We start from the raw sequence: 18,436 nt of genomic DNA, 5'->3' as shown, positions 1-18,436 counted from the left end.
TTTGCAAGCCTTTGTTTAAAGAAAAAAAGTGCATTCTTGATGGCTACTCAGAACAAAGGATCCTCTACGGAAGGACACATGCTCTCCTTGTTCTGAATGGGAAATTATTGTACAGCAAGACAAGCAAGGCTTAAAGACTATAGTTTAGTCAGCACTCCGATTCAGGAAAGGTAAAAAGAAAATTGGACAAATACGTGGTGCACAGCACAGACATAAGTTTCGTAATGCTAAGCAGTTCACAGCCCTTAAACTGTAAAAAAAGAATACCCTTAAGCACCAATTTTTTTGGTGGGGTGTTAAGAATATCCTGTGCCAATTAGTGGGTTAGTTATGGCTTAGGCAGTTTCGTACTGTCACAGGATGTACGAGCATAAAAGAGCATGAGAGGTGCTTTGCACGCTGTATGCTTAGCAGGTACACGTGGTCACTGCAAAAGAAAAAGCTAGGCTCCGCCACATGGTATTTTCTGCCTCAGCTGAACAAACAACTCACAGAGAAAACTACTAGAAAAGGTACAGAGGAATCAGTAGATTGTAATAATGGTCCTTCAGAGCTTAAAAACCCGTGTACGAGCGTGCAAAGGGCTGAGGTTTGGAAGATGCATCACTAGCGAAGGCTCAGCCATGAAACCACCAAGCTTTGTTCTCACACTGTTTCATCGGTTACCACCATAGTGAAGTGAAGCACCCTGCAGGACGCAGCTTTGTTAAGATCAAGGAGGTAAACATGCATATATGCTAGGACACGTCTCTGTTCTTTCACTTAAACACAGTGCTGTTGGATATAAATAAAAATGTGTTTATTTCCAACAAGTAAATACTGCCCACATTTTACACAAACACTTGATATATTATCACAACAGAAACACAATCCTTTAATAAGGTAAAAGTAGCTTTTAGGCAAAATATATATATTTTAAATAACATAAATCCATATAAAAGGAGCTTAAAGTCACAACTGGGATTTTGATTTTAACTAGTTAATTGATGTTGGAACTTATTCGTTATACAAATCTTTGAAAAGGCATAATCACACTTGCTGGCATTGTAGTGAGTATATTCCAAGAGTATCTGTAGAAAGGCCTATGGTTTTAAATATTACTGTGGTAAACCTTGTTTGCCTGCCACCCATCCTATAGTTCTCAATTTCCACGTACTTTATGGCAGCTCAGCAATGGAGGACATGATAATAAAGAAGTGACCAAGAAACCTAACCTGTTAGACATAACACTAGCACAGGACACCTGCGATAAACCTACACAAGCTATTGCCATGTTATTTTTAAGTGAACCTTTTTGCTTTCTAACAAGTCCAATCCCAAATTCTAATTTTTCTGTTGAAGACTCAGTATTTTCTACAGCAAACTGCAACAGAGTAAGTTTTCCCTATGTAAGACTTCGCAAAACACAGGCAAAAAAACAAAACACAAGCAAAAAAATAACCTCAAAACACCTCCAGGTGCCTATCTGTTTCTGTTTTATTCATTACATTCTAAAATACCACTAGTAGGTTTTTTTTGGCCTCTATATGTAAAATGATCACTTATCGCTATGTTTAACCTTTTCCAGCCATATGCAAAGCCCTTGATTTTTTAATAATTAAATCAGTCATTAAAAAAATCACTGCAAAAATAATAATAATAAAAAAATTCATTTCACCTGGCTTCCAAACACATTTCTTCAAAATACACTCAAAATTTTTCAAAGGTATATTATTTTATATGTATGATACATTGTTGTCAAGAATTTATGTGGACTTGGAAGCAGAAGGAACATCTCGGACCACAGAAACTTAACCCCTGACATTGCACATTGCCACATCATATAATCCCATTCATAAAGTGATTTAGCTTTGCTATGATAGCTATCCTGAACAATCCAGTTTACGTCCTTCTATTTCTGAGTGAGAGGACTTGGCAAGAGAGGAGAGGATTCAGCAGTCGATATCTCAATGAAAACACAGTTCTTCAGCCACTGAAAATACACAACCTCTGACAAACTGGAACAAAAATAACATCTTACTCTCCTGGATGTGATGCGAGAAAACCTGTTACAGATTTTTCCACATGATTCTCCCCCTATCCCCACTCTCTCCCTCCTCCCTCAATCATCCACCATGTCACCTCAAACTAAGGATTAAGAAAACCCAAACAAGCACGTTAAAAAAAATTTTTATGCACATTACATTCCCAATCTGAAACCCATCAAGTTTACTAAACTTCTTCCAAAATACAAAAGGACTTACCCAATGTGTCTTTTAGATTTTTAACCAGAGAACCTTTCTTCAAGCTGTTTTTTCGCTCCACATAATTTGATGGCACATATCCCGTTTTGTTGGCCGCGTTTCTTACCCTCCACCATGTCTTGGAATCATCTAATAGCCAAAGACGCTCATTTTTCTTGATGTCAAGTTCTTGGTCCTGCTGTGCAGTGTAATCCCACTTTGCAATAACAATAACTTCTTCTGTCATCTTTCATGGAGTCCTTCTGCAACAAAAATATAAAACATGCTCATCATTAAATTATATCATGTAATTCTTACTCAATTTTTTCTTCGAGTTCTTCTGAAATAAGCGAGAAAAGGGTAGGGAAAAATGAGAAAGCCACAGATTGGAAATCCTCTTTTAAAAATAAGGGAAGTCATATTGGCCTTTCTTGCTTTTTCTGCCACTAAAATATGACAACACCTTGATAGTGAATTTTAGTCATAATGTATTACATTTGCTTCCTCTGAATGTATATAAAATATTATTCAGATAGACATTAACAAAGTCTAATTTATAAAATCAATTTAGTTTTTGCATATAGCATTATAAAACTATCCCACACCTGGCATTCGAAGTTGTAATCTGAGGGGAAAAAAAAAAAGCATAGCAGCATTCCAAAATATATTTTCCTTCTGCCCTAGTTCCTCATCCTCATACTAACATATTATTTATAAGTTTTCTACATTTAAACAAAGTTATCCATCTTTTTTTTAATAGGAAGTTAAAAATACTTCAAGAAGTAATGTAACTCAGCAGGGAAATCTGCCATCAAGAAGAGGGTACTGTCTTTAGTAAGTCTTTGTTCACAATGTTTTGTGCAAGCAGCACAAGAGTGCATTTTAGGAGAAGCCTTTGCTCCCCAGAAGATCCCAGCTCACCGCAGTCCTGAGTCAGTGGGGTAGAGGAGAGTACCACTGCGCTTCCCTCGATTGCATTTCATTTTCTTCCTACCCGAAACATATCCAGCGTTCTGTTAAGACTGAATGAGTTGTCTTTTTTTTTTTTACTTACCTGTAACAAGAACGATCTTTTCCAAAGCTATTTGTCTGCTGCATAAAGACAGCTGCATGCCTCCACCTTTTCCTACGCATCCCAGTAATTACTGGGAACAATGTGAGTGAACACAATAGTGTGCAAGGAAGAGAAAAGTCCCATGCCAGTACCAGTGACATTCAAACATATTATAATGCTAACCAAAACACGTTGATTTTATCCTCTAAATTCCAAGAAGTTACCTAAAATTTTCTAATTGCTGCCGGGGGTTTTTGAGGGAGAGGGAAGTGGAGGAGGATGGGAGAGAGTGGGAGGTGAGAATATATTTGAAAATCAATGTAGCAGATTTTTTTTTTTTAAAAAGTAAAAGCTGTAGATTTCCTCTAAATTACAGATGAGTGGAAACAGGTCCCAGGTCCAACTATTAACGTCCAAGGATCTTTTTAACATGATTTGACTTTGTTGCCTAGTTCTTAGCAGTCCACAACTCCATGAACTCTGATACTTAATAGTTTACGTGACAGAAAGGTAATTAAAAAAAAACCCCAAACCTCATTCAGAAATTCTGTTCAGCATGTAAGTTGTATCACCTATATTCAGAAAGGGTTCCTTCTGCAGTCTGTAAACACATGCACACACACTTTCTCCCTTTAGCTACAGAACAAGCTGTGAAAACTACATGCTAGACAGCCCAGCAGTTTACTCTTTCAAAGAAAAAGAAGTGTTTTCCTTATTTAAAGTTAACCTATAACCATAAGACACAATAGTGGACTCTATTGCAATTTAATAGCCTCCTCTTATCATCGTTTTTGTTTCCAGGAAGAGCATCATATATGGTTGAGCTACGGTTGCTAAACTATTTGACAGCAAAGCTCTGGAAAGCACCAGCAATGTCACCCCTCGTGGCCAAGGTAGGATAAAATTTTTGAAGCTGAAATCAACAGGCTTAAGTTCTCATTTTCCAATTAGAAAACACAAAGGAACATAGAGCAATTAAAACATTATTCAAATGTGAGTTTTATAGCTGAGAGCCCCAAGATGAATTCAAAAAGAAGTTACAATATTTTGAACAATTGAGAAGAAACACAACCTTTACAGTTCAAACAGGCTGTGACTTATGCAGGTGGAATTGACGATTTTACAAGAAATAAGTCACTATACCCCCTTCAACAATTTTTTTTCCCTAAAATAATAATCCCGTCTGACAATGACATACGAGAGCCTGAGCTTTGGACCATAGCCTCCAATAAGCTGCCCTGGTTTCTGACTCATACAAAATGGACAGATAGCCTACAGGTCGATAAGCTGATGTAGCCACAGGGGGACTGCAATCAAGCATGTTCTGGAGACTGGTGTTGTCAATATAATCTCTCTCTCCAATTTAGATCGGTTTATTTTATCTCAGCAATTGTAAAAGGGTCAATTCTTACTATTCCTGGGAACATGGAGAACATGAAGAAATAGGCCACTGTCAACGCAGTCGGCTGATGTTGCTACCACACAGGCTCCACTTCTAAAAAGCTTATTTTCACAACACAGGCAAGATAAAATTATCTATCAATATTACAGTATATTAATAATAAAAAAACACATTAGGCATAATATTTGACTAGTGACTGATGGAAAACTATTAAACTCTTCCTATCCCTCTGAAGGGGGAAAAAAAAAAAAAAGCAATTGGTCCCTGTCGTAAGAGTCTCCAAGTGTTTCCCCAAGGTGCTGGGCAAGGACAGAAGCACAGGAAGAGACCACATGTCAGGGCTGACGACATCAGCTATACAGTCCTCCAAAATTCACTCAGGACAGTGAGTGAATTCTACAATTTCTACAATTTCAGTTATTGTCGACGTGTAAAACTGCCACTCTGCCTGAGAAACGATGTCATTTCACAAGCAGACTCCTTGCATGATGCAATTTTGCCAGAAGTGTAGAGAAGCCAAGTTTCTCAAGTGGCACGCTCACGCAGAACCCAAGTCAGTAAAGTACTCCAGGTTTTGCTGAATGTTTAATGGCACAAGCATTCCTACCCAAGTGGGGACAGGATTTATAACGAGTCAAAATGCATCGTATAATTGCAGCTAAACATTTGTCCATTTAAAGCTGTATGCATGCATGTGGAGGAGTTTGGTTGTGCTGGGGTTTTGGGTTAGGTTGGGGGGGGGGGGGTTGTTTGGTTTTGTTTTGTTTCTTTGTTTGTTTGGTGGGGAGGTTGGGTTGTTTGTTTGTTTGTTTGTTTCAAATATAGGGAACTAGTATTAAAGTTCTTAAAATTACTTTCTTCTGATTACATCATTAGACTGGCTCCATCAAGGACAATAAGGTTCTTCCTCTGACATTTGCAGAGCTAAGATTTCCTTGTGTGAGAATAAGGACACATTTGTTCCCCAGAAGGGGGGCTGTAGAATTAATAGTTTTGAAATGCCTCTGCAACACAGCTGTGTGCCAAACAAAAGATTAGAAGCAAACAACATAACTAGATTTGGGGAAAAACATAAGGAAAAAACAGTAGTACAACCTTCCAAAGCATCTGAGTGCCCCATAAAAACTTGACGTGCACTCAAAACATGAAACTTCTTTAGTATACTGCTTATAGACTGCACAACAAAAAATATCACAGTCCCTATAGATTCTAATGTTAACACAAGACTCCTTCACATCAAGAAAATGATATTCCTGCTAAGAGTGTCTGGAATATTTCTCCTCAAAAAGCTTAAAAGTCCTAGCGCTGAAAAACGGAGTCTTTTCCTCATACCCGATAGGATAACACCCCCCACTTTAAAAAGCACCGGAGAAAAGGTTTGAAATACCTATGCAAGGAACTGTAAATTTATGAAATGCTACATAGCCATTTCTCAGTACAAGATTGTTTCACTTTAAAAAGTGTATGTAGGGCCTTGGTTTTAACTTACTGTATCAAGCAGTCATTTGTTTTACTTTTATGGCAATCCAACTTCCAACTGCAGTTTTTGAAACAAAAACAAAACACCAAAACAAAGACACCACAGTAAACAAGCAAACAAACAAAACTCCACACCCAGGCCTTCAAAAGGTAATTCTTATATTAACTATGTGACCGATGCACACTTCCAAACCCTTTTTAAGCCAGCATTTCCTTCATTGCTAGCAGTGGTAGTAAACTAATTTATTTTACCAATATTGTATTTCCTGAAATGTTACAACTAATTACTTTAGATTGAGCTCAGGTAATTTCAGCCACTTTGTTTCTTCCCTCCAGTTTAGGTTTTGTTAGGAGAGGAGTCCTGTCTTCAGTGGCAGCTGCCCTGCTGCAGAAGCAGACGTGAAAATGTTCCAACACAAAAAACACGCTTGGGGGAGAGGGAAAACTGAAAAATCTGCCAGGCTAGGAAGACAGCGAAGAAAAACCCAGCCAAGGTAAACTCAGTCATAAGAAGACTGTACTGAAAGCCTGCTCAGACAGGTGATGAACATTAGCTAACCCTAAGGCAGAACAAAGGCAGACATCAGTGGAATATCTAGTACTGCAGCTCCTGCATACACTTTATCAGAAGAAAGTCCGGAAAGAAAAAGGTTATGTCCAATAAACTATCAATGATTCAAGAATTTTCAATGGCAGAAAAAAAACAAAAGACAAACAACCATCTATGCCATTTTGAACCAATGCTTAAAACCGAACCATGCAAAAAATATTCAAGATTATAGAAGCTTAAATGTAGAGGAACTTGTATATCTGCTAGTGATTTTTCATGTGAAATATTTGCTCAGTTGATGTTAATTTAAATATCAAACTATATATAATCATTACACAGATCTCATTTTCTTTTACCAGGCCCGGATTATTTCCCCCCCCCCATGTGTTTCTCCCACAATGATAAATAAGAAGGGATCCATTCCAGCATGCCACCTGAACTGGAATCTTCTCCTAGAGACTGACATAAGTTAACACTCCCACTAGTTTAACGCCCTGACCCAATGGGCAGAAAAGCAGCATCTCTTCTTGCCTTCAGGAGGAAGACCCAGGGTTACGTCAGGGATACTACTAGTTCAGATAGTGCAAACAGGAGGTACGGTTGAGCTTTAAAGACGCAGTGAGAAAACAAGCAGTTGCTCTCTCCGTTCACAATTTATTTTGCAAAAAAGAAACATGGCTGAAAAATGACTGACAGCAATGCCTGAAATTTAATCCCTCACCAAGGGAACAAGCAAAAATTGTATGAAGTGACAATTGATATAACAGACTGTTCTAGAAATGGATGTCCTCCTAAGACACACTGAAAGAAAGGTACTAAATTGATACGGAGGCTTTTACATGACACTGATGTGCATAAAACACATAATTGCTATGTGGTATTACATAAGACATAATTACTACACAATATTTAGTTAATTGCCTTGGGAGAAAGAAAAGATAACTAATGACATATCACGGTTTCCTCTAAGATTTGAGGGCTGAACAACCTCTCCTTCTCCTGCCCCCAAACTCTGAAAATCAAAATGGGTTTTGAACCCTGCCGCACATGTTGCTGACGGGCCAGCTATCTGGTGTCCACTTGGTTAATCTTTTATAAGCTATAGCAAATAGGCAGTATTTCGTGCCCTAAGTAACACAGTTATGGAAAATAATAATAAAAAAAAAAGTATCTTTCCATCAAGGCCTCTTTCCTTTCATAGTAAGCAGATGTGCTTACTGTATTCTGTAATTAATAAAATAACTTGTATTAGATCACTTCATTTGAAGTACACTCTAAGCCTGAAACTTTCTTATTTATGAAGATGCAATCTCTGGTTAGCCTACTATTTCAGGAGGTTTGAAGCTTTGTTTTCACTTACAGTTGTTTTCTTTGTTGCATGTGTGGGGGTGTGGTTAGGTTTTTTTGTTTGTGGGTTTTTTGGGGGGTTTTTTGGGTGGTTTTGTTTTTGTTTTTTTTTTTAATCAGCCTGGATGAATAGTTTTGACATATAGAAAGATTTCAAAAAAGTGCATCTCTCTACATTTGAGATTGTTTCACTTGGTTCTAGGGGATCAGTAAAGCACCAAACTCAAAGACTCAGAAGGCATTAGAAAGAACAGAAATGTGAATTCAAATGAAAACTTGTGAAAAAGAATACACCTTTTGGACATACTTTTAGCTATTTCCAGTAGAACACAGCATTTCTGACACTTAAAGTATGTACGTTTGAAAAAACAGGAAAATATCATCTCCTTCACGCAAAGGCCAAAGTTAACCAAGCAAAACATCATCTTTCTAATGATTGCTATAAGAAAATCTCAAAATGCAGAGGTATAAAAAGAGTAAACAAGCTGATCCAAATTATGGCAAATCGTTGCCCTTTGTTAAAACCAGTAAAACACTTTCCATGCTTTGTTACATGGGCTATTTGCTGATGCTCAGACAAATGGAGATGGACCACATAAAGGCCACCTTGGCTAACTGCTTCTGCAGTTCAACACTTTAATACTGCATGCAATGTGTGTCAATCCACCCCAAAGGACAATTTCTTTGGAAAGAGGTCACTGCACCAAAAATTATTGTAAGAATACTTCCCCCCCCTCTTTTAAAGGAAGTTAAATAAATAGCTGTAGTGACCAAACATTCATCATCTGTCTATGCAGTTCTGAGGTGTCAAACCGATACCTGAGCAGAAAAAAACCCCACATAACTGGGCTGCCTAAAATTGCTGGCTGTTTAACACAAGCTTGACAATTAATTTGGGGTATTTCGCTATTAGGTCTCATTAGGATGCACTGACTACTGAACTAAAAGTGATAGCTGAGTAAGTGCAAGTGATTATTATCTAATTTACTTTGATGTGCAAACTGAAGACACAATCAATAAAAGCCGCTATAGGTACTTCAGGAGGGTCAGTTTTCCAAATCTGAAAGCAAGGATGAGTGGAAACTGTAAAGAATAAACACGAACAAAGATGTAAATAAGTGGATGCACTGTGAAGGAGGAATGTTTTATTACATTTCCCAACCTACACTCACAATTCAGCATTTATGAAAGAAGTATTATATGGTTAAAAGAATATCCTGTTTAAAAAGTGACGTAAAAAGTTCTAGAGGTTTTCTGTGTCCCCTCTCCCTGGTCCTTTCTCTGAAAAGGAAAAACTGACAGCAACAAGCTCAAGTCAGGACGTGCAAACCGAAGGTAGCAAAAGAAGTGCAGTTCAGCTCATTAAGAACTATAAAAATTTATTAAACTGCATCTGGAATAAATTAAATATTAGCAATAGCGTAAGTACAGAATTAGACCGAACATTAAGTTTCCTGCATGTGATGTAAGAAAAAAAATGTTTAATACTTATTTCTACACTATGGGATTATTTTACAGTGACAACCACCTTCTTCTCTGTCATTAACTAGGGTATAAAAGTAAGAAAAATTAAACACTTTTAATCTTCAAATGCACCCCAAGATAGCAGAACCGTCCACAAAGCTTTTACAGTTTTAGCATCAACTCTGAGGAAAATTTGGAGCAACAACTAATTTCTGGAGAGTTACCGTTGTGCCACTAATTTGAAAGCATAAATTGGATGTCCTTGGTAACACCACCAAGTAGTCAGATGAAGTCTAATCCTCAAGAAAAATAAAGGAAAAAGACAAAGGATACCCCCCCCCTCAAAAAAACCCACACAGCACACCAGCAGATTATGGATGTGCAATTAGTACTTATTAAAAGGGTTTTAAGGAAGACAGGCACAAACAAACTGTTTTTTCTGTACATTTTCCACTTCATTTGAGCTCCCGATTTAGGTCTACCCATCTACCCAAGCCCGCGCCCATGCTGGACAGGTTAACCACCAGCTCCCAGGCAGGCGCAGCCGCAGGGGTGCCTTCAAAGGCAGGCTCAGCAGACACCAGGAGCCTTTCCGGCAGGTCCCAAGGTGCAAAAGTACTCGTTTCCTTGTGAGTCACTTGGGGGGGCGGAGAGCGGGGGAGACAAAAAACACTAATTATAGATAAAACTGTGAGAGCGATACAGCCCAGTGGAACAATTAATCACATCGGAGGAGCTGCGGCCCGTGCATCCCAGGCGGGACTGCCCCGCTACGGCCCCCTTCTACGGGCGCTGCCAAGTGTGGTTCTTTTAGACTATACTTCTTGCTAAAATACAAGCAATTTCAGCTTGTATATCTTCAAAAAAAGGAAAAAAAAATCAGTCTTAATTAACCAGTGCTTTAGAACTGTACTAGCTAAGTAACTTCATCTTGATACTACCCAACAGCCTGCCCCCGCACACCTCAAACCCTCTTCCCCTCTGTATCGCCTGCCATTGTTTCAGGTCACAATGCTGCGAGGTTTGGGGTTTTGTTTCTTCAACTGGATGCCTCCGACAGCTTCTAAGCAATGTTTCTCTCGGCCCCACAACATATCTGATATCCTAATCTCTAATACAACTGCAGCTACGCTCCGGCACCTTGTATCTTGCGTTACAGAACAACTACAAACAGGAAACCTCAAGACTAGTTTAGTGGTAACGACTTTCTGCATAGCTCCAATAGAGCACAAAAGTTAAGCTTGTTTTTTGTCTTTTAAGCTGCTTAGAAGTGTTTTTAAAAGACACACAAAGAAATAAAGGAGAATACAGATTAGAAACACCCAGAAACACATCCTTCCTGCTAAGGAGTCAGTACAGCACTTTACCATTCAACAAAAAAGAAATCTCACTTTATGTATGTTTATATAATAACATATAAAAGGATGTTTGTAAAAAAATTTCTCACTCAATGTTTTCATGAAGCCTATCACACGAATCAGTCTGCCCAGCTGAAACAAGCAGGGACTGCTTCAAATGATCTTTTAAAATGTAAACTCGCCATTTAAGGAAAAGGAATAGTTATAATCACAAAGCATGCATCTCCTCAGCGAGACTCACATTTGTTTTGCGTGCAGCCCAGAATCTTAGCGATGGCCATCTCTGATGGCTGTAGGTGATGACAAGGCCCTTTCCAGCTCTCCAAGCCCACTCCAGCAGGAAGGTGTAGCACCAGTGTCTACCAGGCAAGAGCAGCGGGGATGCCCTCGAAGGTAGAGGCTGCCAAGTACAACGAACGCAGTAAGGGCAATCCCCCAGCTCACATCTTTTCTCCTTTCTTGTAAGCCAAGGTCACCTCACAAGTCATGGCTGCCCATTATTCAGACTAATATAGCTTCATAATTTGAGGCATAGGGTCTCAGAAAAAGTTGAAGTTGCAAGAAAAGGACACAATGTCACAACAGTAAGACTCTGGAAAATATTATTAGATAAGAATAAAATCGCTAACATTTATTTGAGAAAGTAGCAGATACTTTAGCCTGCTGCCTCTCTAGTGGTAGAAAGAGAAAGCCATCAGGGCTGTTAAAAGGTAGGCTGCTGCAGCACTGAAAGAACACAAATCTGAGTTCTGGCCTCCTATTAATTCACGCAATACCACCCTAATTTTATACGATGTTCACTCTGTTTCATGTTGTGACCTTCATGGAAACTAACCTTCCCAATTTCGTATTTTTTTAAATTTCATTAGTAATACTGCTATGCCACAAAATTTCCTGGTCTGGGGCAGTTCAAGATACAAATGCTTAATCAATGTGACAGTCTTTAAAACACATAATACTAAGTACTACCTTTCCTACTTATGTGATAAGCACTCTGCTGCTTCAGGAAGCTAAGTTTTTAAAAATCTTTTGATGTCTTACTTGAAAAGGATATTTCTATACCACTTCTGGAACAGCATGCCTATTATAAAGTAGGCAGTGTTCATTTTTAGCTTCTGACAGATGATTTAAATTTAAAATTCTGCTCAAAGGACAAAATGCTGATATTCTACAGGAACAAGCTGGTATTATATTAACATATGTTAAAGTTTAGCAGTACTAGTTAGGAGCCTTATAACTCACCTATGCTTAAAAGATAGATAATGACAACAGAAGTTTCAGAGAAAACACTGTAATAGGTCTTTAGCTAAGCTGAAACTGAGTATGGTCACCAACACACAGGGCAAAGGACTTACAATAAAAACCTGGCTCAAGTCTTTCCATAAACATGGGATGACTATTAAGAAATCGGTTAAGGACAACCTTAAGGGATTAAAAAACCCAACAAACATATTTCAGCTCATTTGGGGTGTGTGGGGCGTGTTTTTAAGAAATTTGTATTTTTATTTCATTCGGAAAGCAGGACAAAGATTAACAGACAGTACTGGCAGAAAACACAGAGAGAATGTTTGTAGTAAGATGATTTTGTTAATGCTTCATCCAACCCAGATGGTATTTTTCGAAGAAGGTATTTCCCAGTATCTTGAAGACTATACAAAATTGCATCTTTTCATGCCCTTTTATTATATACTTATCAGAAAACACAAGAAGTGTGAATTATTAAGTTTTAGTCTGTTGAAAGATGAAAAAAGGAAAAAAAAAAAACCCCACATCTGAATATAAAGCAACTCCAACTGCAGATAGCCAGCTAACATCCCTTCCTCCAGCCTTTAGCCCCCACATCTTCCTGCCATCTGCCCTCAACCTGCTGCAAGCTCCACCAGCAGGCAAGGCTCAGGCAGGTGCCGGCAGCGGCTGCACGTTCTCGTTCTGCCTCTGTCAGCAGCCTATGCAGATGCAACTACCATGGACGACCCAATCTGCGATGACTTTTTTCACTATTAGGGCAAAAGGCGGCTTCTCACTTTATTTTGAAGGCATTGCCATCCAGAGCAATGGTTTTCCACATTCTAGACAGCAATGGTAAAACCCAGACTGTGCAGAGAGGACATCTTCAGCCCCTTTGGCTGCAAGGAGCATGAGACAAACAGGGAGGAGGCAGATTTTTCAGCCTATGTTTCTTGGCTGCAAAGTAAACACAACAGAACCCCAAACGTTGCCTCACATTTAGATAAATACAGCGAGAGGGTCAGAAGAGAGCAGCGGCTCACCTTTTCCTGAATTCTTTTAAAAGCAGTTTCAGAAAAGCCACGCAGCTAATAAACACCTCAGCTGCACTAAAGGAAACTTTTGAGAAAAGAGACCTCATCTTGCCTCTAAAACAGCAGCAATGATTAATGGCCACATCTCCGCATTGGTTTATGGGTGTTTCTACTAAGTCAGAGACACAGATAAGCTTAATGTTTGTTGGTGTTGCTCTGGACTGTTATCTCTCCATTCCTCCCAATAGACAACATTTAAGCTTACCTATACATTTGGAAATACATGAAAACAAAAAAAAAAACAAGATAGAAGAGAGGGAAAGTCCAGACCTAATGTACAACGTACATTAGGTGTCTAGACAAGACAAAACTATGGATCTTTTTACACCTACCAACCTTTCCACAGTCCCTTACAAAAAGGGAGTAGGAGGGAGCCAAGCACATAAGATTTAGAAAAAAACCAGACACCCTACTGAGAGGACATTTAGGTAATATTATCTATATGATAGACTGGTGAAACATGCCCTGCGGAAGAACAAATTAAGTGTACCGCTGTTCATGCACTTTCATCCTCACTATCAATAAACCTTCCTTCTCGCCTTGAAATTAAAACAGCCAGCCACTCAGGATATGGTGATCACCATGAAATTTTATAAAGGAGACGTCCTTGAATTTCTTTCAAGATTCAAAAAAAGGTGTTTGAATGATTTGCTTCCACTGCTGCTTCTTTTCCCCTAGCTCAAACATTCAATGGTCTGCAGGAATTATACTTCACTGGAAGTGTTAGTACATTTATGTATTGTATAAACAAAGAACAGTCCTCAGACATAAGAAGTTTAACCTTGATCTTGCACAGAAGGACAAAGCTCAGAATCACTGTGGATTGCTACGTTTTACTGCTAATCCCTTGAAACACTGCTACCTACTTTTCAAGGGATTTCACTTTAAACTGTCTATAAAATGCTGAAAATAAAATTGAACTGCTGACCTTCTGTTCCCCAATAGAAAAATCATATATTCGCTTTTTAACTAGAAGAGGAAGAGATGTTTGTTCAGTTCAAGAACGCATTTATTCCCAACCAAAGCTGTTTAAGGAAAAAAAAGAGTACATTGTCCATTTTTAGACAATGTTCACTTTATAGTCTTAAGCAATTTATCAATTGCTTTACAAAAAAACCCATTCAGTCTACCTCATGACAGTAGGAAAATGTGAAAAATATGTGTATTAAAACAATTTTTAACTTTCTACCTCACAGGGCACTAAGTATTTTAAGGGCCCTGTCCAGACTCTGTTCCCGTGAACTTTCCAGTTTACTGTCATTTCAAATACTGAATAAATTCTTAAGACTTCTGGATTTTTTTTACCAGGTCACCTGGACCAGAATTTTTACCCAATATAAAAAGGTGCATGTGGCAGCAAAAAAAAAAAAGTAAGATACTTTTCAATTTAACTCTCAAGGCAAAGTTCCACAGATTTTTACCTGAATTTGGGATTACTGAACACCTATTTTTCATATCTAGGAGAGTTTCTCAGGCAAAAAGCTACTTTCTAGAAGCAGGGTCTTGGAACAGTACAGGTAAAAATAACCACTGGACGCAAGATATCATTCTTGATTCTGTGCTTATGTACGTAACCAAAGAGGCAGCTTGAAAGATACAGTGTTAGTTTTCATTAAGAAATAGCTAATACCATTAAATTTACTCCTGTTTAAATCTGTACATCTTCCTGAAGAAGATTGGACCATGAGACAGTTACTCTGAAAGCTATCCTTTTAATTTCCTGACAGGACACGTACCAAGAGAAAGCACAATTTAAATGAAGAGACACTCCTGGATCTTGTACGAGATGTGAGTGAATGCTGCAGCTTCACAAGTCTCTTGTCGGTCAGACTGACTGATGTGCTAATGCTCACAACCAGGAAAGTATCAGCCCAGGCAAGAAAGGGCCATCCCAGTCTCCCCCTAAAGTTATCTGTTCTCCTTCCATCTAACAGCTCTTCAGAATCAAGACAGGAATCCTCTCTTACCACTCCCAAAACACAAGTGCAGAGGAAACTCTATCCCTCACACTTCTGCAAATAAAACAGGTTTCAGAATGACCTGTCCTATAGCTCTTAAAAATGCTTTATATTTAACATCAAGACTGCATTTTTGGTCTGGAATGTTGGCAGCATTCATTTATTTCAATCAAATTATTTCTTACATACCTTCCTCAAGCTCAAATGAAGTCCTCTTCCAAAAAATAGTACTTGCAAGTGCTCTGCCACACAATTACAGCAGCAAGCCATTGTTAATTCCTCAGTCAAAGGGGAGGGACACAAAACCAAGAGAGAAACACCATTCACCAAAGGGGGAAAAGGATGAAAGGGGATTTACTGAAACCCTTCTGCCAGGCGTGCTCCAGAGAACGCAGGCTGCTGTAAGCACATTAGGAAGATGCTCTTTATTCTGAACTCTTACCTTGCAGTTCAGGTGTCAGCTGCTTTAAGACGGCTTTAAGTCAGACAACCTAAAAAGTTGTTTCACTACTATTACCCCAACATGATTTTCCACTGCACCAGAACTGCTGCTCAATAAGATAAGCTTCTGAAAGTAAACTTTTACCGGGTAAAGACTAGGAATATCTGACTTTTTCCACAGAAACAGTTACCCAAAACCAAGAATAAGCAATTAGAAGCGTCTACATTTCTATGAGCAAAATATACATTCAACAGAGACCAACAATGCCTGCCAACGTCAGACTGTCATCCTCCTTTATTCCCACTCTCAGCTCCGATGCTTGAACAAAACTGAATCCTTCCAAACTCCTCTAAGTCTCCTCTTACTGTTTTATCTCCTGCCAGAAATTTCTCCACAGCTCACTTTTCTGACTAAAATCTCCCTGCAATAAACAAACTGGTTCAAAATTAAACATTTGGCTTTGGCTGCTACATCACATTCCCTTTCATCCAGAAATGTTATGTACTCCTACACTGATGAGACATGCTACCCTCACACACTCACGGACACATTTTCTTCCTCACTTCCACCAGATAACAATAAAATGCATCAATAAATGTGAAAGGGAAATAATAGTAGCCAAATAATTTCCAAACATGGAGAGAGACTGTGGGGATTAATATCTGTACTAGAACCAAGATTAAATAAAGGAAAAACAGGTTGAAAACCACAGGTCTGAAATTTGGAAATTTAGCCACAGAGTTCTCGTTACTTCTAGATTAATAAAATTTAAGAATTTATATTGCTACTGAGTTTCAGTAAAAGTGACTATGCCATCATTATTTCATATACAAGTTTAGTTGAGAGCCACACAAAATATTTAGTACCTGACAGCTTCTTTTAGCACCTTAGTATTACTTATACTCAAAATTCAAGAGTGACAAGCCACAACTCTGTTATAAGTAATATTACAACAGAAGTAGACAATGTCTTCATTATCTAAATCAGACCTTACTAAGAGAAGCCAATAGTGTTACCAAATCTGCATCAGGACTCAATGAAAAAGACTTTTTAAAGAAAATTCATACACAAATATTGGGAGCTGTGGAGCAGCGTATGAAAGGAGCCGCAAGTTACAATCCCTTGACTCATCAAAAGTAGGAGCAAGTATATAAAAATTCACAAATTACCTCAAGGTGGGGAAGAGAATAGGGAGAAGGGGAGAGACACATGCATCTCCTCTCCCCCTGGACCTCAGGGAGAACTTACAGGAGAAATCCCTTTTCCTTTCCTGCATCACAGAACCTCTGAATGCTTCAAGTGACTAATACCAAGCATTTTTATTTTATTTGTTCTGTTATTAAGCTCCTTGTTGAAAATTAAGCACTGAGGAACAGGTCTTGGACTCAAGTGTTTCTGCTCCTCTAGTGTGCGGTACATTTAGGTTCAAAAACTCAAATCTGAAACCAAGCTTTAGTTCCAAAAAGGTAAGCAGTACTCTGTCATTGCATCAAATGCTGGCCTCAGTTTTTGTTACTCTTATTTTTAAGGATTCCACAGAATTAGTCAGGGTACTGACTCAGGATGCGGAGATGCCCGGCCATCACTTACAGACCAGAATCCTTAGTCTGACCAGTGGCCTGCTTTGTGACATCATTTTCCTCTGCTTCTCCTGAACCACAGCCAGGGAACAGGTCACAACAACCTACTGATCTCTCTGCAGTTACCTTTTTTCCTGAAGGATACACAGCAGCAGACGCTCCTCACACAACTGGACATAAACCCAGCACACATATGGGACGCCTCCATTTTGGCCACACGATGATGTGTTACCAGCTACACAGTTACAGCTCGCAGGTCAAGACTTCCTAAAGTTTCAGTAACTTACTGCAGTCAGAAAGTATGTTACAGCAGCCATGCATCCGAAGAGTGCCTGAAGTGCAAGTCAGCAGTTGAGAATGCAAGATTCCATTATCCCTCCAACTGTAAATTCAGTTTCTAAAGAGCACAACTGTCAAAACCTTGCTTACAAGCTAGTTTCAAAACCAGTTTTATAAACATACATATATACACAGACACACAAGGTTTGTCATTGTAGGCAAAACATTTAATTAAACCAAAGGATGTCACACCCTTTTCTTTTGAGATAAATGCTTTAGCTGACCAAACACCCTGATCATCATCATAAACCAGCACTCTCTCTAGCAGTAATAGAACAGACCTCTCCAGATCCTATACAAATCCAGAGCGGGTAGAAAATGCCATTCAGTAATCTTGAGGGAGAGTTAAAAAAAAGCAATACTCTGACTGTTTAATCTTGAAAGACAAATATAAAGAGAAGTCTAACCCTCATTCAACAGCATTTTTTGGGCTGGTATGTGATAACTTGAGAACTAATGGTATGAGACAACCTAGCTTATCAGGGAATGTGCTAAGCACCGAAGGACAAAAAACTACTGATTTTGGTGCAAGATAGAGAATTCAAAATCAGCCTCTTGGAAAAATCCGGATCCCCCAAACTACCTGCTGCTTCAGCAAAGAATCTCTGACATCACCTGCAATAGCCTGCTTGCATCAGAGGCAGATACTTAACTTGCATATAGGAACAGGTCTGTTAAAATGTCAGTATTTCATGTTGGGGAAAAAAAAAAAATCAGGCTACAGGTAAATTTTATAGGATAGCAGGAAGAGGTGGAACAAGTGGTCACAGGGAAAAGAAATGCTGAAAAGAAATGCAAGCACTCAGATTAGCGAGGAAAAAAACAGTGTGAGTAGCAATGACAGTAGCAGGGGATTTGCTGGAAGGATTGCACATACAGCTGCTGAATTAAAAAGCAGGAGTAAGTTCATTTAAAAGAAA

The 18,436-nt window shown here is 38.7% G+C and overlaps 1 protein-coding gene across 1 annotated transcript in view; it reads right to left on the bottom strand.

The window, feature by feature from the left end:
* NCK2 (NCK adaptor protein 2) overlaps positions 1-18,436 on the bottom strand; it is a 54,672-nt gene that overhangs the window by 30,377 nt on the left and 5,859 nt on the right. Inside the window, exon 2 of the mRNA XM_009583802.1 lies at positions 2,244-2,485. Coding sequence (XP_009582097.1) covers positions 2,244-2,469 — 226 coding nt within the window. The 5' untranslated portion in view covers positions 2,470-2,485. The remainder of the gene's footprint in view (positions 1-2,243; positions 2,486-18,436) is intronic.

The sequence above is a fragment of the Fulmarus glacialis genome, unplaced genomic scaffold (assembly GCF_000690835.1).
Source record: "Fulmarus glacialis isolate BGI_N327 unplaced genomic scaffold, ASM69083v1 scaffold19738, whole genome shotgun sequence".
In the NCBI taxonomy this organism is placed as follows: Eukaryota; Metazoa; Chordata; class Aves; order Procellariiformes; family Procellariidae; genus Fulmarus; species Fulmarus glacialis.
The sequence above is the reverse complement of the archived record's forward strand: the minus strand, read 5'-3'. Positions and strand labels throughout refer to the sequence as shown.